Source organism: Phyllopteryx taeniolatus, chromosome 14, assembly GCF_024500385.1.
Source record: "Phyllopteryx taeniolatus isolate TA_2022b chromosome 14, UOR_Ptae_1.2, whole genome shotgun sequence".
Classification (NCBI taxonomy): Eukaryota; Metazoa; Chordata; class Actinopteri; order Syngnathiformes; family Syngnathidae; genus Phyllopteryx; species Phyllopteryx taeniolatus.
Window position 1 is genome coordinate 24,318,185 of NC_084515.1, and position 23,976 is coordinate 24,342,160.

General features: G+C 42.8%; 1 protein-coding gene across 5 annotated transcripts in view; it reads left to right on the forward strand.

Annotated features, from left to right (window-relative positions):
• efr3a (EFR3 homolog A (S. cerevisiae)) overlaps nt 1-23,976 on the forward strand; it is a 77,016-nt gene that overhangs the window by 17,379 nt on the left and 35,661 nt on the right. For all 5 annotated transcript variants that reach the window (XM_061796946.1, XM_061796947.1, XM_061796945.1 and 2 more), the window contains 4 exons: nt 16,471-16,547; nt 16,665-16,792; nt 18,133-18,283; nt 21,651-21,772. In XM_061796946.1, the coding sequence (XP_061652930.1) occupies nt 16,471-16,547; nt 16,665-16,792; nt 18,133-18,283; nt 21,651-21,772 (478 nt within the window). The remainder of the gene's footprint in view (nt 1-16,470; nt 16,548-16,664; nt 16,793-18,132; nt 18,284-21,650; nt 21,773-23,976) is intronic.

Sequence of the window (23,976 nt, forward strand, 5' to 3'; positions counted from 1 at the left end):
TTTGTATTTATTGAGGACTGTTTAGATCATTACTAAAGGTTTCAATTTCTTTTTGGTCTGGGTCGCTCGAAAATGCGTATAAGCTGCTATAATAATTGTAAAATATTACATTTATTTCTAGCGGTGACTGTGTACAGCTGCCGTTTCGAATCTTGAATGGCTGTAATTAATTATTTTTCTTTATTGAGTTGAAGTTGGTTCGAGAAATGTGGTTTATTATTCTACTCAAAGTTAGTGTATCTTAACTGTTGTTGTAGAAATTCTGTTCTTTTTGATATGACGTCTAATTGATGTTTTGCCTTTTGAAGTTGGTTTCTAAGCGTATGTGGGATTAATTGCACATTCTTCTGTGAGATGCTTAATTTTTTATTTATTTATTTATTTATTTTTTTACTCAATTTCATTTTCTAATTTTAGTTCTTGTTTTTTCTTCTACGAAGAGTATGATATGATTCGACCTCTCATTACAGATTTCCCAGTTTCCCACAGCAGAGATGGGGATATGGTTGGGGAGTCATTGAATTAAAAAAAAAAAAATCATCCCATTCTTTCCTCACAAATGAATCAGTCTTTCGGTAGCGACGTGTTAAATTGCATATTGGCGGAGGTCCCAGATTTGACTCAAATTTTAGGTAGAGAAAAATTGGTGCGTGGTCACTGATGATGATTTGATGTATTTTGGAGGTAATTCATTAAGCTGCCGAATTGTTTGAGAGGAAAATCTCTTAAGAGCGGTGTACCGAAGAGAAAATACGTATTCTCGTTTTGTACGTTTTTTTATCCTCTATGTCAACAAGTTCAAAGTCGTCCATATGCTGCTCTAATATATTGACGCATTGCGGTTGATTGCTATTTTTGAGATTTGAGCGAGCTATAAAGGGTTTTAGAGTCAGGTTAAAGTCGCCTCCCATGATAATTATAATGGAGTTGCCAAGTTAAACAAGTGTGAAAATAACCCGTGAAAAAGGCTGCGTCATCTTTATTAGGAGCGTATACATTGACAATTATGCATGGTTTGTTAACTATTGTAGCTTGTTTTATTATGCATCGGCCTTCTGGATCTGATACTGTTCTATTTATTGTAAAAAGTAGTAGTATTGAGACTCCTCTTTGTCTGCTGTTATAAAAAGCTGAGATAGCCTGAATAAAATTAGTCAATGAGGCATTTTGCAACTGATTCCATAAGGTGTGTTTCTTGTAGAAGGAGGAGGTCTGTTTTAAATCTAGTGATATAATCTTAATTCTCTTTGCCTGTGATCGAATGCCATTGCAATTCCATGACACAAAAGTTACGTGAGACATATAATGGGTTTTTATATAGTAATTTTTATTTTATAGGAAATATGGTATTGTGTTGATAAATGTTTTTTAAAGAGGGTGATAAGGATGATATATTTAAGTACAGCAAAGCCAGGATACATAGAAGGGTAGCAAACAAACATAGAACATAGAAAACAAACAGCAATAAGGGTGGTGATATGGTGTGTGATAGTTTTTTGTAGTGCACAGGGTGAGTATTGTGTTTAGCGTGTAAGAACAAACAGACCAGGAAAACAGACAGGAGTGAGAATTCATGCTGGTTGCATGTGTGATTCCGTTCTTTTGTTTGTTTAAGCAAAAATGGAAAGCATGAAACAAAATACAAGCTTTTGACTATTACCGTAATTTCTCGTGTATAATGCACACCCATGTATAATACGCACCCCCAAAGTTGACCTCAAAACACTGGAAAACCCTTCCACCTATGTATGATGCATTTTTACAATGCATGATTTTGCTTCTACCCATATGATTAAAACATGAAGTCTGTATTTTGTATTTTGTTTTTTCAATTATTTTGAAGTTAAGCACTTTATTTGAACGCGTAATTTTTTTTTTTTAATTTAAGTGCTCTTATTTTGAAATTCGCAGCCCTACTTTTATTTAGTAAATTAGAAAACACAGTTGTGCTTATATATTTGATTACTCAGGCAGAATTTGTAAGATGGGTCCAATTCTTTAAATAAAACATGAAGGACCAGGCGAAATACATTTGTTATTTTAAATTAAACGGTCAAGCATTTCAGAAAAGCATTATTAAATAAAACATAACCATAAAGAAATTAACGGTTGTTGTTCAGTCATCAGTCATGTTTTAAAACGAATAAATAATAAAAATAAATCAAAATAAATCACAAATTCTCCCAGGGTATGTAAATTTATGAGCACAACTGTACATATATGCACTCATATGTATCCCTGTCATATTGGAATGAAAGTGGAGGATATACCTATTTTATAACCACGAGGTGGCGGTGGCATTTTGGAATGAAAGTGTACAGCTTTTTAATAACCACTAGATGGTGCCATACATTTATAAAATGAAAAAATATGTGAAAGAAAGGGTTGTTTGAAATCATCCAGCTTCCCTTAATTGCACATCGTGTTTTCTCGAAATGAAGTGAAGTGACAATTTTTTGGGGAAAAAAATGCGCATTATACGAGAATATACGGTAATAACGACAGCAAATCAGGAGAAGTGCTTATCTAGAAGAACTAGGGCGTGACGGCATCACGAAACAGTTGGCCGTCGACATATAGCTTGTCGACAACCAACCACGCTCGTTTGCCTTTCTCACGATGGTTCTTCATCAACGGGTACAAGATTTTGTTTCAAATATTTTTATTGGAATCATCAAACCTAAAGACACAAGCAGAAGAATTTTGCCTCATTTTTTGTTTAACAGGGCCCAGCATCAATAAATAAATAAAAATAGGGGTTTGGGGCGGGGGGTGGTGGACATCCAATTATGTGAAACACCAAGATTATACCTTGCGGAGATGTGAGAGAAAGGGTTGCCAAATTTTTTGAAATCATCCAGCTTCCCTTAATTGCACATCGTATTTTCTCGAAATGAAGTGTGTTTGTGAGCTCTGTGAGCTGCATTTTCAATACCGGAAAGTCTTTGCCCTTCCATTTCTGCGGAATATTTTTTTTTTTTTTTTTTTTTTTTTAAATGATCAGCACATTTGAAAATAAGCATTTCTGTGCATGTTGTAATCCCATTGTCTTCTTAGTAACTTCTTTTTTATACTCTTTAATTGAGGCAGTAGATGTTGGACAAATCCCCTGTATTGCGCTATATAACAATGAGATTCTTTGTTCGATGTTAAGTCTGTAACTTTTGGTTGTGTCAACCTTACCTCAGCGGGTCTGAGCAGCCTGCATAAACAAGTGTCTGGAAACTTGTATCCAAATGCTTATCGAACATGGTATGTGGCTTCGGTCTGTCCTTTCATGATCCGAATTATTCTTCCGCGTAGCGGCGTGCTTCATTGGGGTCTTTGAACATCCGCTCCTTACCGTTGTGTGTGACTCTAAGTTTGGCCGGGTGTAGAAGTCCGAATTTAACTCTGGGTTTGTCGCGCAGCATATTACTGACTGGTGTAAATGCGGCGCGATGTTTCACAGTGGCCTGGAGCAAATCCTGAAAAATCAGAACGCGGTTGTCACCACGCATCAATTTCCTCTTGCATGACACTTTTCGAAGAATTTCCTCCATGGTGTGACAGTAGTGGAGCCTGGCAATTAAGTGTGGCGGAAGAGCGTTGTGTCCTTGTTGCACCCACAGTGCTCTATGTGCTCGATCCAGCAGCGGTGTTTTCTCCAGGTTCAATACGTCACGTAGCAGTTGTACTCCACAATCACTTACACATTGTCCATTTTCTTTCTTTACCTTCTGGCACACCAACTATCCTTATATTCTTCCTCTTTGACTGAACTTCCAAGTCTATGCATTATTCAGTTAGTTGCTCCACTTGTCCCGAAAGCAGCATGACTGTTCCACCACTGAGCTCGACGTATTTGTGGCCGAGTCTCCCATATCTTTAAGTTGCTTGTTATGTTGTTCTAGCTCCCGTCTCAGAGCAGATATGGCTAAGTCGTTTTCGGCCCTTAATGGAGCCATTTCGCCTCGCCGAGTGTTGCAAATATCAGTTTTAATTTGGGTCAGTTTGGCGTCCAATGATGCAATCGCGGTCAGCACCGCTTCAGGCGCCGCTAGCTTTGCATTTGGCTTTTTCGATGGCATTTTTCTTCACAAAAACAATGTGCGTGCCAGTTGCTGGAAGACCAACTATTATTGGTGTGTAAGGAGAGTATTACTTTGATGAGTATTGTAATTTTAAGAACTTAGCTGGAGGAGCCACCAACACGCTCACGCTTTTCCCGCTCTCATCGCCAATCGGAAGTCAACGGGTACAAGATTTTATGCCTCTCGATGATTTCCTCGGGAAACTGTAAACAAGTTTTTTTGTTTTTGAGCTTGGTGAGCTCTTGGCGAAGCAAGTCGAGTGTAATTGACTATTTATTGTTGATTGAGAGGAGGACACTGGCCTGTGTCTCTGTTGAGTCAAGTAAATCATCTGTTGAGGTTGAGGAATCTGATTTTTATTTTATTTTTTGTCCCATCAGCGGCTACTCAGCGCGGAGCTGGGATTCTCCATGACAGACAAGTTGCCGTTGACGTAGCTGTGAGAATCTCAAATGGTCTCTGCAAGTCACCGCTGTTAGCGAAGCTGGTGAAGGAGAAGAGAAAAGACCGAAGCGAAAAACTGTCGCTGAAAAAGAAATAAATACTTGAAATTGCTTAAATTGTGGGCCCTGAATCTATAATTGATGACAATTTTGAATGGAATTAAGGAAATAAACATTTCCATGATATTCAAATTTTTTGGAATGGGTCTGTAGCACTGCGGCTTCACCTACAGCGTGCTGAGGGGAAACACTGCAAGGTCAGAGAGGGAGTGGGCAAGCAAGGGCGAGACACAGGACAAACACAGAGAAAGAGAGAGACCGAGAGACAGAGACATCAACGTCCACCTGACAGGCCGAGTGCAGTTTCATCTCCTACAAGATGGATTCCGAGAGCAACGAGTCAGGTAGGAAGCTACTTTGCTAAAGTCGGTGCGTGCGTGTATGTGTTGCTAGAACCGAGGCGTGTGTGTCTTGGTGTAGAAGCTGCCAAGCATGGTGGCTGGCAGTCATTGATCTCTTGTCTGGTTTGAAGTATTTGGCCCGGTCACACTCATCGTCCAGTCAGAAGCCAGTGTCCAGGACCAAGACAGGTGCTCCAACCAATGGGAGTCAGGGTGCAGATTGATAAAGTCATAGCAGGTGGTGTCTGCGTGTTAGTGTGCATGGGTTTGTTGGAGTGTTTGTTGTGTGTACATACATGTTAGTTGGTGTGCATGTGTTGATTAGAGGCTGACACGGGAGTGGATGTTGACTCCCGCTCCTTCCCACTCCTTCCCAATCCCGAATGATTAAAAAAATCCAGCCCAATCTCGGGTTTTTGAGAAAAATCCCAACCAATCCCCAGTTTTTTGGGGGAAAAAAATAAATAAATTCTACTCCCAAAGAGATTGTTCCCAATCCTTAACCCCAATTTTTTTTTTTTTTTTTTTTTACTTCGTCAATCCTGCTGTGTTTTTCTTTCTCGGTGTAAAATATGCAGTACATGTCTACCTTAGTCACTGTAAAAAATACATTGTATAAATGCATGTATTTGTGTGTATGTATGTGTGTGGTGGTTTACTGTAGGGACTGTATTGGACAGGTGATGAGCAGTGTCTGGTTTTCTCCACACATACCGCTTAGAATTAAGGCCAAAAAGTTCCATCTTGGTCTTATCAGACCATATAATCTTATTTCTCACCATCTTGGAGTCCTTCAGGTGTTTTTTAGCAAACTCCATGCGGGCTTTCATAAGTCTTTCACTGAGGAGAGGCTTCTGTCTGGACACTCTGCCATAAAGCCCCTACTGGAGGAGGGCTGCAGTGATGGTTGACTTTCTAGAACTTTCTCCCATCTCCCAACTGCATCTCTGGAGCTCAGCCACAGTGATCTTTGGGTTCTTCTTTACCTCTCTCACCTCTGGTCATCCCAAACATCTTCCACTTAAGGATTATGGAGGCCACTGTGCTCTTAAGTGCAGCAGAATTTTATTTTGAACCTTGTAACCTTGGCCAGATCTGGGCCTTGCCACTATTCTGTAGCGGAGCTCTTTTGGCAGTTCCTTTGACCTCATGATTCTCATCTGCTGTGACATGCACTGTGAGCTGTAAGGTCTTTTATAGACAGTTGTGTGGCTGTCCTAATCAAGTCCACTCATTATAATCAAACACAGCTGAACCTCAATGAAGGTGTAGAACCATCTCAAGGATGATCAGAAGGAATGGAAAGCACCAGAGTTAAATATGCATATGAGTGTCACAATAAAGAGTCAGAATAGTTATGACTGTGTGTTATTTCAGTTTTTCTTTTTTAATAAATCTGCAAAAATGTCAACAATTCGTTTGTTTTCCCTGTCAATATTGGGTGCTGTGTGTACATTGAGGAAAAAAAATAAACTTAAATTATTTTGGGAAATGGCTGCAATATAACAAGGAGTTGAAAAATTCGAGGCCAAGCCCACAGAACCTTCAAGATTTCAATACTTTTTCCCTGTCACTCACATTATTACACACAACTTAATTTCTGAGCTTATTTGTTCTGCTTTCTTTATGGATAGTTTACTTGGGTTGTTCCCAACTGGTGAAATTTTCATATCAATAGCACCTTTGAAAAGTTATTTGAGGAAAATGGTGACGTGTTTAATACTTATTTCAGCCACTGTGTGTGTGTGTGTGTGTGTGTCCCGATTCAGGTTCCTTATTTCTATTCCGGTGATTCACTGATCCCCTCTCTCCCACTACTAAGGGGGCCGAGCCTCAAATTCAGCGGTCTTGCATTGCAGTTTGCAAGTTAAAATTTGCATTTTGTGCCTCAAAAACATTGAAATGCAAAACTGCGAATCACAGTTTTACCACAAAGAGGGTCGCGCAGACTGATGCGCACAGGGGCGTATGTGACACAACACGCTTGTGTCACCGATGCGTACGGTTGGGCATCGTTTGAATTTGAGCGATTCCGGTCCCGATTCAGGTTCATTATTTCGATTCTGCTTCCAAACGATTCTCAATTCTGATTATTTTAGGGGGCTGGGTCCAAAACGTTTGCATGGTTTAAATAAAGGGTGTGCAAATTCTGAACATTTATTTCTTAGCAGCATAGACTAAAATGAACATTTGACTCTGGGTTCTTTATAACCAGTATCAATATCAAACCTATGAGATAAAAGGCAATCTCTTTGGAACGAACACAATTGACGTAATATTCATTCATTAATGTTTCAGCTAAAAGTTAAATATAGCATTGTTAAAATTTATTTTCGGACTGTTTTATCACCTCAAATGGTTTTGTATGTGCAAGTTTTAACTTGACTTCCTTTAAGCTTGTCGTCTTTTATTTTGAAGGGTACGTACCGGAACTCACCATTTTGGCACAATTAACTTCACACGACACTGGTGAATTTTGAAAACAAACTCAATGGAACCAAATGCTTTAAAACATTTGATTCCTTTACCTACCCACCAATGTGGCACAAGGTTAGTGTTGGTGATACTGTGAGACAATGTTTGTGAATTTTGTCCCAATTCATTATGAAGTTTTAGCTCAATTTTAAGCTTTTTTTTTTCTGTCGGCTATTACGTTGGTTTGAAGACTAAAATAAACGTCTTCGTGCGCGTTCTTCTTCATTGGTCTTCATTCTACTCTTCTTCGGGTCGGCGGACTGTAGGTATCGAAACTGGGAACCGAAATGTTTTTAATTTGAACGATTCCGGGAGAACTGCAACGTTTGTCCCTGTTCCAATCGATTTCTCGATGCCCAACCCAAGCACAACTGCATGTGTTGGTTAGTGTGTGTTGATGTGTGGTGGTCTGTATGTAGTACATCAGTTCGTAGGTGTGGATGCGTGCTTGCATTAGTTGGTATGCATATGTTTTTATGTACGTACATTAGCTGGTGTGTGTGTTAGTGCGGTGCTGTGCATGTATTGCGTGTGTGTGCATGTTGCTTTTGTACGTGCGTGCGTGCAGTGTACGCACGTGCAGTGGGCGCTCATGTTGGTGCTGCAGGCCAACAGATGTTTGATTAGCAAGCAGCCTGAAGCATTGGAGGACATTGAGCTTGTCTTTCATGCCTCATTTAGTCCCACCAACTACTGTGCCACACACACACACACATATATATATGCTGAGCTGGAGAAGGTGGGAAGAGAGGAGTTCGGGGATGATGATGTTGAATGCAGAGCTGAAGTCCACGGACAGGAAGTGCAGTCCCAGGTTGACTGCAGGGGGTCCAGCAGGGGTCCTGTGACGCTCTTAAGTTGGCCCAGTACGATGTGTTCACAGGATTTCATGACCACAGATGTCAGGGCTACAAGCCTGTAGTCATTCAGACCGAGATTGCAGGTTTCTTTGGGACTGGGATGATGGTGTGGGGTGTGAAAGTATCCTTTTCAAATCTGCAGTAGAAGGTGTTCAAGTCGTTAGAAAAGCCAAGCAAATTTATTTATATAGCACATATCATACACAAGGTAACCCAATGTGCTTTACATGAAAAGCATTTAAAAACAAAGAAAAAAACAGCTTATAAACTTTTTAAAACAAAGAGGAAACAAAATAAAAATAAAATTAAAACAGCGTACAGTGCAAGAAATATAATTTAAAATTGGAAATGCTCTAAAAAGCATGGGAAAAAAGAAGTGTTTTTAACCTGGACTTAAAAACATGCACACTTGGGGCTGACGTCACTTCTGTTGGCAACTTATTCCATTTGTGTGCAGCATAATTGCTAAATGCCGCTTCACCATGTTTGCTTTGGACTCTGTGCTCCACTATTTGACCTGAGTCTCTCGATCCTCTCAGTGCGGCACTGGGTTTATATTCTATTAGCATTTCATTAATGTATTCAGGACCTAAACTGTTTAGTGATTTATAGACCAGTAGCAGAACTTTAAAATATATTCTGAACCTGACTGGAAGCCAGTGTAAAGACTTTAAAATTGGAGTAATATGCGCTGACCTCTTTGTTCTGGTAAGAACCCAAGCTGCAGCTGTTTAATGCTCTTTTTAGGGAGTCCAGTCTGAAGACCATTACAATAGTCAACTGTACTTGAGATAAAAGCATGGATGAGCTTCTCCTGGTCTGCTTGACACATGCAAGCCTTCACTCTGGATATGTTCTTCAGATGGTAGAAGGCAGTAATTGTAGTAATTGATTTGATATGACTGTTGAAAGTCAGGTCGGAATCTATCAGAACTCCAAGGTTTCGGACTTGGTTTTGGTTTTTAAAGAGAGTGACTCCAGGTATTTACTAACAGCAATCCTCTTTTCTTTATTACCAAAAACAATTATCTTAGTTTTGTTGTGGTTTAATTGAAGAAAAATTTGGCCCATCCAGTTATTTATCTGTTTTAGACAGTGACACAACACCTCAATTGAACAGTAATCATCTGGAGATACTGCTAGATATAACTGTGTCATCTGCATAGCTATGATAGTCAAAATTAAAGTTCTGAATAATTTGTCCCAAGGGTAGCATATACAGGCTGAACAGGAGGGGTACAAGAACTGACCATTGAGGCATCCCATAGGTCATTGACATTCGTTGAGATTGAACACTCACCTTCCCAGACTCCATTAGGGCGAACTGTGAGGTGATCCCCTCTAGACTAGTCTCACCCTGAAACAACAACAAACAAACATTTGACAACTTTTCAATTAGCGTGTTAGCATTAGCTGGCGTGGTTTATTGCACCTGTCGTGACGCAGCGCCCTCATGTCCACGAAGACGGTCGTTGGGTCGGGACTAGACGTTCCCTAAGGAGAACGCGCACACACATTTAACACAAAAAAATGCTGTTGTCATAGTTACAGATGAAACAACAGGGGGGGGGGAGGAAGAGGAGTTAGTTAGTTACTGACGGATGTGGAGACAAACGATGTGTTGTCAGACGTCGATGGAGAAAAGAGTTGGAGAAAAGTGGATTTCATTGCCATGGTTACCAATCATGAAAGCGGCTAGGAAAGTGTCATTATGTTGTCATGGTTATTTGTTTATTATATTTTATAATTTTTTTTATCCGTTTTAGACAGTGACTCAATTGAACTGTAGTCATCTGGAGACACTGCTAGTTATAACTGTGTCATCTGCATAGCTATGATAATCAAAATTAAAGTTAGGAATAATTTGCCCCAAGGGTAGCATATACAGGCTGAACAGGAGGGGTCCCAGAACTGACCCTTGAGGGACCCCAACTTCGATAGGCGTCCTTTTCAGCCTGGCAAAGTTGCTTAAGTTTAGCAGTGAACAAGCAAAATGTCTTTGTTGGTACACACACATCTTCACAGAAACTGATATACGATGTGACACTGTCCGTATATTCATCCAGGCTGCCAGTTGAAGTTTCAAAGACAGTCCAGTCTGTGCAGTCCATCTTTGCATCATTGGTCCACTTTTTCACTGTTTTCATCATAGGCTTCGCAAATTGAAGTTTGTACCTGTATGTTGGTATTAAGTGAACTCAGCAATGATCAGACAAGCCCAGAGCTACACGGGGGATAGCACAGTATGTGTCATTTATCGTGGTATAGCAGTGGTCAAGAATGTTGTTTTCCCTGGTAGGACAGTCAATGTGCTGCTTGTATTTAGGGAGTTTGTGGTTGAGTTTAGCTTTGTTCAAGTCCCCAAGAATAATGAGGGGTGAATCTGGGTTCTTTTTGTCAAGTTTGTTTACTTGTCCACCGAGCGTTAGCAGTCCGGCGTTCGTATTATCCTCGGGAGGAATGTTGACACCGGCGAAGGTGAAAGAGCCGAACTCGTGTGGTGAGTTAAATGGCTTACAGTTCAAAAACAGCGACTCCAAGTGTGTTGTTCCGAGACATCGGTGCACCAATTTTTGTTGATTATAGAAGCATATTCTGCCACCTTTTGTTTTCCCTGATAGCTCCGTGACGCAGTCCGCTCGGTGTAGTTGGAAGCCCGGAAGCATTACGGCGCCAGCGGGGATGCGTTCACATAGCCATGTCTCGTTGAGCGACAGGGCGGCGAAACGTCCGAAGTCTTTACTGGTCTTTGTGAGAAGATGAACCTTGTTAATTTTGTTGGGTAGAAAGCATGTTTTCATCAACTCTTTCTTTGTCTTTCCATATCCTTCATCTCCTTCACTCCCTGACACGTTCCAGTCTCTGCGTGTGTACGCTCCCTGACTTAGTGCTCACTTCCTATCTTTGTGCTTGAGTTGCCGGACTTTCTGTTTCCTTTTTGGCACAAACCTTTCGGATCGGTGGGATTTATGAGGAATGCGTCTTCATTGGCTAATTAATTTTGTGTGACAGCTAATGCCTCCTGGATGTGATTTTATTTTTTATTTTATTTTTATGTTGTTGGAGTTCGTCAATGAAACATCTCATTAGCTCGCATTCCAGTGTCTCCAGGTATCTCCTCTTTGTTCCTCCTCTTCCTCATGCCTCCAGGAAACGCCGACCTGTGAGATTTGCCACCGCTCGCATTCCACTTTCTGCTTTTGCAATCTTTATATTACTCGGCCGCCTTTAGATCTTGATCTCTTAATTCCACGGGAGCGTTCGTTCTCAAGGTGCACACAGGAGACATCATCTCAAGATGTTGTGTCCTGTTTCACAATGTAGAGTGTGTGCGTGCGTCATTGACAAATGTGTATGAAGTGTAGTGTCTGTGTTGTTGTCCTCGTCAAAGGTTCCAGGATTCATAGAGAAGCTTTAATCTCACGCACGATGACTCACTGTCTATCTGATCCAGTGGTTCCCAAAGTGGGGGTTGGGGGCGCCTAGCAATTGCAGGGGTGGGGGGGCGCGCGGGACAAATGAATGATATGATGATTTGATAAGATCTGCAGCATCAATGACTGAAAAGATGTGAGTATTAAAGGTGCCATTTTTGCACAACAAACCTTCAGGTTTTTTTTTTTTATGTTTTGGTTTTTATTTCTTTTATTTTATGTATTTATTCCTCTTGGGGAGTTGGTCCATGTTTTAATTAAAACCCATTTTTGCAGAGAGGCCATTTGCCAAAAATGCATTAATAGCAACGTTGCATATTTAAAAAAAAAAAAAAAAAAAAAAAAAAAAAAAAAAAAAACCTGTTACATTGAACATAATTACACAGTTAAGGTGCTTGAAAACAGTTCCACTTATTACCTGCAGTTTATGGCAGTTCACTTTTATTTAAAAAAAAAAACCGATGAGGTTTGCATTAATTACAATGTGTGAAAAAAAACTTGTATGCATGTCCTGTTTTTGTTTTTTGTCACCCCTGTAATTTCTGTATTGTTTGATTTAAAAATGTCCATTCATCCATCCATTTTCTGAGCCGCTTCTCCTCACAAGAGTCGCGGGCGTGCTGGAGCCTATCCCAGCTATCATCGGGCAGGAAACAGGGTACACCCTGAACTGGTTGCCAGCCAATCGCAGGGCACATATAAACAAACAACCATTTGCACTCACAGTCACACCTACGGGCAATTTAGAGTTGTCAATTAACCTACCATGCATGTTTTTGGGATGTGGGAGGAAACCGCAGAGCCCGGAGAAAACCCATGCAGGCGCGGGGAGAACATGCAAACTGTACACAGGCGGGGCCGGGGATTGAACCAAATCTATGCTTTCGGACAAATTTGTACTGCCGACCGCATAAACCGAGCCCACCTAGTGTCGTCTTACTTGTGAGTAAGCAACCAGAGCCCAGGTGTCGTGGATCACCTTACGGCCCGTGGCGTCGTCCTTTCAAAGGGACCCTGAAAGTTGACCTGGTTTGACGCGCAGGTGATGTCATGACGGCAGCGTATGGCCAGTCTTCAGTAACTCGCAGAACAAATGTCGTCTCTGACCGGCCGCCACCATGTTGTCCTTCTGCGTGCGATTGCGTGTCGGTGTGCTGAGGGCATATAGACTGGTTCCTTGCGCCGAGGCAGACGGGACCTTCAGGTACAGGGCCTCGCCCAACCGAGTGGTGCTGAGATCTGGTAGGTCAAATGAAATGCTGTTTTGTCAGTGAAGCTGTAGAATATTTTTTTTTCTCCCAGAGAATTCACTTTGATTTTAATGACCTTTTAATCAAATTCAGAGATTTATTTCTAAATACCTTATACAGTGATGCCTTGATGTGTGATTTTATTTATTTATTTTTCCCCTTCTTCTTCTTCAATTGTCTCTGAGTGCCCAGTGGGCCAAGGCAGGCACATGAGAAGGACAAGCACCAAGAATTGAATTTAACCATTAAATCATGTTGCACAGACTGTTTAATTCTTTACATTTTATTTAATTATGTTTTCACAAGGTAAATATAGAGTGCTGTTTTGCTTATTATATATAAAACACGTTACAAAGAATTTTGTAGTTTTTTGACCGAATTTTCAGTCTGATAATTTGTTTAGCTCAGGGGTGGGAAAACCTTTTGGCTCAGGGGCCACATTGACTTTTAAAATTTGACAGGAGGGCCAAGCCAGGACCAGATGCTTACATGTCAATTCTGTCCATAAAAGTTATGAACAGAATCGGTGACAAAGGGCAGCCTTGGCAGAGTCCAACCCTCACCGGAAACGAGTCCGTCTTACTGCTGGCAATGCGGACCAAACTCTGACACTGGTCGTACAGGGACCGAACAGGCCGTATCAGGGGCTTTGGTACCCCAGACTCCCGAAGCACCCCCCACAGAACTCCGCGAGGGACACGGTCGAATGCCTTCTCCAAGTCCACAAAACACATGTAAACTGATAGGGCAAACTCCCATGCACCCTCGAGGACCCTGCTGAGGGTGTAGAGCCGGTTTAAAAAGGGGGACCACCACCCCAGTCTGGCAATCCAGAGGCACTGTCCCTGATGTCCACGCGATGTTGCAGAGGCGTGTCAACCAGGACAGCCCCACAACATCCAGAGCCTTTAGGAACTCCGGGCGAATCTCATACAGCCACCGAGGAGCTTTTTATCCACCTCGGTGACCTCAACCCCAGAGATAGGAGAGCCCACCTCAGAGACCCCAGACTCTGCTTCCTCATGGCAAGGCGTGTTGTGGAATTGAGGAGGTCTTCGAAGTATTCTCCCCACGACTCACGTCCCGAGTCAAGGTCAGCAGTGCCCCATCCCCACTATACACAGTGTTGATGGTGCAGTGCTTCCCCCCCTCCTGAGACGCCGGATGGTGGACCAGAATTTCCTCAAAGCCATTCGGAAATCATTTCCCTGGCCTCACCGAACTCCTCCCACGTCCGGGTTTTTGCCTCAGCAACCGGCAAATCTGCGTTCTGCTTGGTTAGCTTTTACCTATCAGCTGCCTCAGGATTCCCACTGGCCAAAAAGGCCCCGTTAGGAGTCCTCCTTCAGCTTGAAGGCATCCCTCACCGCTGGTGTCCACCAACAGACTCGGGGAAAGTCGTCACGAGAGGCACAGTCTACCTTACGGCCACAGCTCCGGTCGACCGCCTCGGCAATAGAGGCACGGAACATGATCCAGTCGGACGCAATGTCCCCTGGTGGGAGTTGAAACTCCTGACAGGGGATTCTGCCAGACCTTCCCAGGAGACCCTCACAATACGTTTGGGCCGGCCAGGTCGGACTGGCATCTTCCCCCACCATCGGAGCCAACTCACCACCAGGTGGTGATCAGTTGACAGCTCCGCCCCTTGCCACACCCGAGTGTCAAAGACACGACCACAAAGTCGATCATCAAATTGCGACCCAGGGGGTCACGGTGCCAAGTGTACATGTGGACAACCTTATGCTTGGAAATGGTGTTCGTTATGGACAAGCCGTGGTGAGCACAAAAGTCCAATAACAGGACACCACTCAGATTCTGATCGAGGGGGGGGGGTTTAACCCATTCCTCCCAATCACGCCCCTCCAGGTCTCACTGTCATTGCCCACGTTAGCATTGAAGCCCCCCAGCAGAACGATGGAGTCCCCAGCGGGAGCGCTCGCCAACACCCCCTCCAAGGACTCCAAAAAGGGTGGGTACTCTGAACTGCTGTATGGTGCATAGGCACAAAGAAAAGTCAGGAACCGTCCCCCCCACCCGAAGGCGGAGGGAGGCCCAGCTCACAATGCACCCGACCCCTCCCACAGGTGGTGGGTCCATGGGAACGTTACCCTTTCGGGCTGTGCCTGGCCGGTCCCCATGGGTGCAGGCCCAGCCACGAGGTGCTCGCCTTCGAGCCCCACCTCCAGGCCTGGCTCCAGAGGGGGGCACCGGTGACCCACGTCCGGGCAAGGGAAAATCCAATCATTTTTCACGTCATAGGGGTCTTTGGAGCTGTGCTTTGTCTGGTCCCTCACCTAGGACCTGTTTGTCATGGGTGACCCTGCCAGGGGCATAAAGCCCAGACAACTTAACTCCTAGGATCATTGGGACACACAAACCCCTCCACCGCGATAAGGTGACGGCTCAAGGAGGGGCAATCGCAACCACTGTACTAAATTGATGACTGACCTCCATTTTGTTAAATTGTGAGGTTTACATTGATAAAAACAATTTGCAAATATATTAAAAAACATCTCCACTGCAGACCAGCCCTGATAGCAACGTTACCCCGCAGCATAGGAGAATGTCCCAGCATGCAAAGCATCGTTTTAATAGTTGTTAAAAATGCTGTTTTGCCAGTTAGTGTTACCAATTATCCCCTAAATAGGTAATAATGTTGTTAATAGACCTTCCATGTGTTTATCCATCCTCTGCATACTGATGATGTGTGTTAACATTTGTTAAATCATTGTGCACCAGGAATGAAAGTGGTATGGAGATTGTTGACCAGCCGTGTTATCACAGAGTTGGGCAAGTTCGTGGCTTGTATTTATGATACGCTAAGAGGAAAAATTGTTCCTTAAAACCAGTGTTAAAACTATAAATTCCAGGTGCCACCACTGCCTCAATACTGAACACAAATAGATGTAAGTATTTTCAATGTTAAACAGAATGCTAAATTATGAAGTCACATCATTAAAGCTAATGTTATTTACAAAATATATAATTATGAATATACCTCATGAAGGAATTTTCCAACTGTTACTATACCTCTATATTAAGCATGCTATTGACTTCTGAAGACTTTTTTGGAGGAAGAATTGTGCATTATAGAAAAGAAATTGCAGTGCTTGTGTACTGACTTTGAATGGCGATCAGTACATTGTTTGTTTATATACAGTATGCCCTGATGCAGACTGTCGACCAGTCCATTATATGTCTCTGTGTCCTGACATTGAGTGGTAACCAATCCATTGTCTATATGTGCCCTGGCACTGGCTGGCGACCAGTCCATTGTTTGTCTACATGTACCCTGACATTGGATGGCAACCAGTCCATTCTCAGTCTATATGTGCTCTGCAATTGCCTGGCGACCATTCCAGGGTGTACCCTGCCTCTGGCCCCAAGTCAACTGGGATAGACTCCAGCTCAACCTAACCCTAATGAGGACAAGATATATAGAAAATGGATGGGTGACTTTCCGAATGTGCTGTCATGAGTTAAACGTCTTTAGTGCTATCATGCTTACGTGTTGTTGTTGTTGTGTCGCAGGAGTATGTGGCTGCTGCGGGCCGCTGAGGCCACGCTACAAACGTCTGGTGGACAACATTTTCCCCGAGGACCCCAAGGTAAGATTTTAAAATTTCACATACATGTAGCCGAAAAAAGCTAACACTGTAGCTAACTCTTGAGCAATGTAAGCATTCTTGTTAGCATTCCCATATGTATTTTTGTTTCGGGCTCAGGACGGTCTGAGCAAGTCTGACATGGAGAAGCTGACCTTCTACGCCGTGTCGGCTCCAGAGAAGCTGGACCGCATCGGGGCGTACCTGGCAGAGCGTCTCAGCCGCGACGTGGTGCGCCATCGCTACGGGTGAGTAGCACCAATGCTACGTATTAGCATCGGCTAGCTAATAACACCTCAAGCAGTTGCGGCGAGAGAATATTGTTCAGTCACAATACACTTGAGCAAAAGGGAGCTACTACATTTGAGCTATGTGCCTATTTTGGGTTAGCTGGTTAGCTCACTCGCCTCTGCAGTAATACTTCCCCACTACAGGAACCTTTTCAGGAACTTCCCTAGCGACCCCCCGGGAGTTTCAGTTCCTCCTGTGTCCCGACCGAAAAAAAACTACCAGGGTATGGAAGGTTCCCCCTGGATTATTTCATTCCTCTTGGCGGATAGGGTCTTCCTGGAGCTACCAGGAACTCTTTGAGAGGGCGGGCTGTGCTGACAAAAGTTGATTGGGTGACAGACCTCCGTGTTTACTTTTTCATTCACAGAAACGGCATTATGTGGCGTTACGCAGGGCTCGAAATAAAAGGTTTAAATCACATTGAAAAGCAAAACTCAACATCGAGTGTGACGGTGATGAACCTCGCCACTATCCGCCGTCGCCTCGGCGGCAAGGTCCGCCGCAGGCTGACTCGGTTCCACTAAGGAGCGGAGGTCCGAGCCCAAGCGGGCTTGTGTGTCTTTCTCGGCCGGGGCTGAGGGGCGTGAGGCTTCCAAACACCGATCTTTACGTTTTCCTGCTAAGCCGCTCTTGGGGAAGAATGTGCAGGCTGGACAAACTCTGTGCTCGCCACCGTCAAGATCCGAGCCCAAGCGGGCGTGTGCGTCTTCCTTGGCTTGGCTAGAGGAGACAAACACCGGCATGAAGTTGGCCTGCGGGGATGCTCTGATGGTACAATCCAGTCAGTCTCCCTCTTGCATTTTCCCGCTGATAAATCACATCTGTAGTCATGTGCAAGCTTCTGTTGCACAATATATTTAGGTATGTCATCTCAATAAAATAGAATAAATATTTTCTAATTTATTGAACTGTACCTGTACATAATAAAACTCCCAAGCTCAAAGACTTTCTGCAGCCAGGCTGGCATTGTAAATATGAGTTAAATCTCAATTGCCTCACCGGGATAAAGGGTTAGGTTTGAAATGTATCGAAAATATTTGTAATTTAGATTAAGATATAAGACATTGAAAGCTTGAAGTAATGTAATGAGCAACAGCAGCCTCAGTTGCTTAAGCTACCCTGAACTAATTTGTACGATGAAGACGCAAACCACATAGGCCACAGGAACATTTTGCAACCAGGAACTCCTGCTACCTGGAACTCAAAAGTTCCCTCGGCTGGTTGGTGGAAAAGCCCCTAATTTGTGGTCCTTGTGAATGTTTCAAAGCTAAAAACCTAAGTGTGCGTGTGTGCTCAGGAATGTGGTGATCGCCATGGAGGCTCTGGATCAGCTGCTGATGGCGTGCCACTCGCAGAGCATCAAACCCTTTGTGGAGAGCTTCCTGCACATGGTGGCCAAGCTACTGGAGTCCAGAGAACCAGACCTGCAGGTTCTGGGGACCAACTCGGTGAGACCACGATGTAACATGTAACTATACAGTGTAACCTTGATTTACACGTGTTGGAGGCCAAAACAAAAAAGCAAAGAAATGAGGCAAATTTAATTATAATCTTACATGTACTTGAGCGGTGTAAATAAGTTTTTCTGCGTGAAGAAATTTTTTTTTTTCCTTATTGTACTCTTCAGTCTTTCAGATTGCTTAATTTATGTTAAAATAAAACAAATCCTCTGCGGGGGCCCGGGGGATCCCCCCCCCAGACCCTCCTAAAATGTTTTTGTTTTTTTGTCACCTTTTTCATGCCTTTGGTGTTTGCATGTCTGTTTAATGAGAGAGTCCTCTTCACCTTGTCAGCACTCAAATATGAAACAGCTTTTGAGTTTTTCTTTTTTTTGTTAGTTTTTTTTTGGTGGACTTTTTACAAGATAAAGGAGTCAACCAGTCCGTCCGCAGGCACACGTTAGCGCTTAAGCAGCTAATTAAGCGTAATGCTGGAGCTGAAAATGGCTTTTATCACATCCAGGGAAATGCGCGTCTAATTATTATTATGAGCCCGGAAGAGCTGGCAGCAAATATCAGGCTCACTGTCACCTTCACAAACATTTCAAGGAGAATGCAGAATATACAAAAATATACATTAATTTTCTATACATTTTATCCACATTAGGGTAACTGTGAGCTGCCCACATAAAGAAAAACAATGTACTGGTCGCCAGTCAAAGTCAAGAGTAGATCTAGACGAACAATGGGCTGGTCGGTAGCCGTTGTAAGGGCACATCGAAAAAGCACAACATAAATTCAAGCCCGGATCTTCTGACTATGAGGCAGAACTGCCAACGACTAGAACACTCTGCTGCCCAAAATTTCTCTGTTTTAATAAAAAAATAATAATAATTACCTGCTCACAGCGGGTGGTTTGTCACAGCAGGAGGCTGAATTACATTATTTATGAGTGTTATCTTTATTTATATGTGGTCTTTTCATTTCAGTTTTTTATTTTTTATTTTATTTTTTATAATTTGTCTGTGGTATTTCGACGCTGATGGAAGAGCGGGCAGGTTAGAGGCAGGGTGGCGCTTCAGGGTTCACACTCGGGTTAATGACATTTTCCTCACAAAGCAGCCACGTCTGCTATGTAGTGTTCTCGTGCGTGTGCGCGCGCTTGTTGATGCATCACGGTGCAGAAAAAAAGAAAAGGATGGCGGCTTGAAAGCTGCTCATTAGACACAAAGCCAAAGATAAATTGTTCCCTGCGTTCTCTTTGCGCCCTCGTGATACTGCAGATTTCTGAACGATTATCACCAATGATTTATCTTGTGTATAATACATGTTTTTTTCCCCCCCAAAAAAATCAAGTGAGACGTATCATACATGGGTATAAGGAAAATGGAGCAATTCACATTGTATAAACGTATACCGGTACCTGAGGGTTGTCAAAAAGATGTAGTTTCATTCCAATATGAAATGTAATGTCTGCTATAAATTTATATATAATATGGTTCACTGCTCACCGGGGGTGCATTCGGAAATTCAATCTGATGCCCTAAACTCCAAGAGTGTGCGTGTTCTGCACATTCCGGCAACATATTGAGTTTCCGAACGGTCCAAGTGTAGCAGAGCAGCGCTGGAATACAAACGTCTTCGGCAGATATATTTCTTGTACTTTCTTCGCCACTTCGCGGAGCACATCTCCCAAGTTAAAAAAAAATAAAATAAATAATAAAATGAAAAATGTTGAGTCAAACATTGGAAAGTTCCGCTGCTACTTTTAAGAAGAAATTGATCACTGTTGCAAAGTCAGAAGGGAACTGTGAAGCAGTTCAACAAATGAAACGGTGAGATTATGGAGAAAATCCAAGGTGAAGCTGCCACCTGGTAAGATTGTACTATTTTCAACAGCACTGTAACCAGAGGTGGGTAGTGTAGCCAAATATTGTACTCAAGTCAGAGTACTGTTACTTTAGAATAGTATGACTCAGGAAAAAGTAGTCATCCAAATATTTACTTGAAAAAAAACTTTGAGTCATTTGTGAGTAACTTCTGATTATTATTTTTTTTTTTAATCAGAGCATGAACATCAAATAAAAAAATACAGGGCACATAGGAACAAACAACCGTTTGCACTCACATTCACACCTACGGGCAATTTAGAGTCTTCAATCAACCTACCGCGCATCTTTTCGGGATGTGGGAGGAAACCGGAGTGCCAATAAGGTATAATACAGTAGGGCTGGGCGATGTGGCAAAAATAACTTATTACAATATATTTTTTCATTTTGTCCGATTATTATCACAATTTTGTTTTTTTATACTGTTTTTCAACTCAAGAAGCTTAGTCATCCGGCTGGCGTTCAAAGTAGAGCGGCTGCTCCTCCGCATCGACAGGTGCCAGATGAAGTGGCTAAGGCATCTGGTTAGAATGCCCTCTGGACGCCTCCCTGGTGAGGTGTTCCGGGCACATCCCACCGCGAGGAGGCCCAGGGGAGGAGCCAAGACATGCTGGAGCGGATTCTCCCGGCTGGCTTGGGAAAACCTTGGGATCCCCCTGGAAGAGCTGGACGAAGTTGCCGGGAGAGAGGGAACTCTGGGTTTCCCTGCTGAAGCTGCTTCCCCCGTGACCCGACCCCGGAAAAGCGGAAGATGGATGGATAGATGGATGGACAGAGGTTTTGAAACTCTGTTTTAAAGCATCTGTACAGAAAAGGAAAGAAACTAGAGAGCATTTCAGCGTCTTATTTTAGATAAAGTGCTGTAAATGAAAAAAATAAAAATAAAAATGATGAACGTAGAAAAATATTAAAACAATTTTGACTCAACATGACAACAAATGTAGGAAAATATAAAATAACTAGTTTACAGTCTTGTGTTTTGGAGGTATGCACAGCCCATGCTCAGTGTGGTTGTGTTTTGTCACTAGTTATTTGTTGAAGGGGGGAAAAACTTATCGTGTAATAGAGTGCAATGTCTAACAAAGCAAAGAGCCACGTGCAATATTGGGACAGTGGTGTGACAGCAAACGTTTTAAACATATTTTTCAAATTAAATTTGTGGCGGCAGACTGTGACAAATCCTTTCTGCACCACACTACACAAAGGAAAGTGGAGCAGGAAAAGGTCAACTCTGATCGGCTGTTCTCACGCTCATTTCCACCACGTTTGATCAAGTAAATGTGCACACAGCTGATCACCGTGACTCACCCAGCGCTGTAATGTAATGTACCTGTTGTTGATAAAGCTAAGCGTGGAGAGTCTCTCTCACAGAAATGCTTAACAACTGCTAGAGACCACTAACAACAGCTAATTTTGATAATGGTGACGCTGATGGTGTGTCATCTCAAAATTTGCAACTAATGGAGGTTTTTGTTTCGTGCACCCAGTTTGTGAAGTTTGCCAACATCGAGGAGGATACTCCATCTTACCACCGCCGCTACGACTTCTTCGTGTCTCAGTTCAGCGCCATGTGCCACTCTACCCACGAAGACCTGGACACCAGGAACAGGTTGGCAGCTTGTTTCACAAGCGACCGCTTGGCTCGTGATGCTTGTTGCTGCGCTCTTCATTGCTTGTTGATGATGTCGCCTCCTCTGCTGTAATGTCATCAGTGCGGGGGGCACCAGGATCGCACCTCTGCTGTGTGAATGATTCTTTGATCGAAACGTTGTTTATCCAGATTTGGATAGCTGTATAGAAGCGCTACGAACGAACGCTTTGTAAGTCGAATTAATTCGCGAGTAAAAGGGGGGGGGGGGGGGGGGAAAGCGAACGCTGAATCAGAATGTTCACATTTGAATCAAAACGAGTCAATGCAACTTTTTATGCTGACAAGTGCTGCAATGCTTTTGGTTACTGTCACTGCAATTTTGCCTTATTACGCATTGCTTCCGCGCATGTACACATTGTGGCTTCACCGAGAGCTCCATTGAAAAAATAAATTAAAAAAAAGGGGTGGTCACTGCTGAAGAAGGTTTGCTCTCCAAAGAGGATTGTATGTGAGACAAGCTACGGTGAGGGAGCAACGTTAAAGTAAGCCATTTTAAACGAAGAAGAAAAACATTTGTTTGGAGACGCAGCGAAAACGGCGTCAGTCAGAAGACAAAACATGCCAGCATACTCCATTACCGGTTCAATAATAATCAAATTGGACTTTCCATTTGTTGGACTATTATTTTGGAAAAGTACAAGAAATAAACTTTCGAATCTGATTCGTTATTCGCTCGTTTACATCACGAATAGTGAGTGGGGATGTAGACCCAGAGTCCGAACATTAATAGATACTGTATATTGTACTGTGTGTGTCGATAGAAGTATAGATACAACTATAATATATAGATGTAAAAATAAAGATGTCAATTGATTAATGGCTATAGATATAGATGTGTAAACAGATGTATACATATAAAAGATAGTTGTATAAATATAGACATGTTGATGTATAGATATAGATGTGTACATTTGAAAATAAATCCCCAAAAAATATTTGTTTCAAAAATGTCTTTATTTATACAGTCAAGGCGAAAAGTAGTGACCCCCCCGGGGGTGCCAATGTTTTTAGCCATGGCTGTATGAAATGAGTAAACGTTTCCTGTTCTAGGTAAATTAGGAGAACCAAAATTATTTCTATTTGCTAAATGCCAGAATAATGATTACACACACACACACAATGGGTATGGAAAACCCCTTAAATTTCTCACTTTGTTATATTGCAGCTGTTTGCTAAAATCATTTTTTTTTTTTCTCAATGTACACACAGCACCCCATATTGGCAGAAAAAACAGAATTGTTGAAATGTTTTCATATTTATTAAAAAGAAACCTGATATATCACACAGCCATGAGTAGAAGAAGAAGAAGAATCACCCTTTATTGTCATGAACATGCATGCATGCACACAAAATTTGCTCTCTGCATTTTACCCATCACAGTGAACACACACACGTTAGTGGAACACACTGGAGCAGGGGGCAACTGAAGCACCAGGGGAGCATTTCGGGGTATCAGTGACTTGCTCAAGGACACCACAGCCGTGAGTCCGGGGGATGTTGGCAGATGGTCCAGTCGGGCTCTTGATCCTTGCCCCCCCACGGTAGCAGGCGATAATCTTAACCATTGGGCCACGGCTGCCCTTCATTCAGACCCTTTACTGGTTCTACACCTTCATTGGAGTCTAGCTGTTTGATTATACTGATTGGACTTGATTAGGGAATCCACAGACCTGTCTACACCTCACAGTGCATGTCAGAGCAAATGAGAATCATGAGGTCAAAGGAACTGCCTGAAGAGCTCAGAGACAGAACTGTGGCAAGGCACAGATCTGGCCAAGGTTACAAAAGATATTCTCCTCCACTTAAGGTTCCTACGAGCACAGTGCCCTCCATAATCCTTAAATGGAAGACATTTGGGACAACCAGAACCTTTCCTAGAGCAATCTGGGGAGAAGAGCCTTGGTGAGAGAGGTTCAGAAAAACCCAAAGGTCACTGTGGCTGAGCTCCAGAGATGCAGTTGGGAGATGGGAGAAAGTTCTAGAAAGTCAACCATCACTGCAGCCCTCCACCAGTCGGGGCTTTATAGCAGAGTGGCCCGACGGAAGCCTCTCGTCAGTGCAAGACACATGAAAGCCTGCATGGAGTTTGCAAAAAAACACCTGAAAGGACTCCAAGATGCTGAGAAATAAGATTCTCTGGTCTGATGAGACCAAGATAGAAC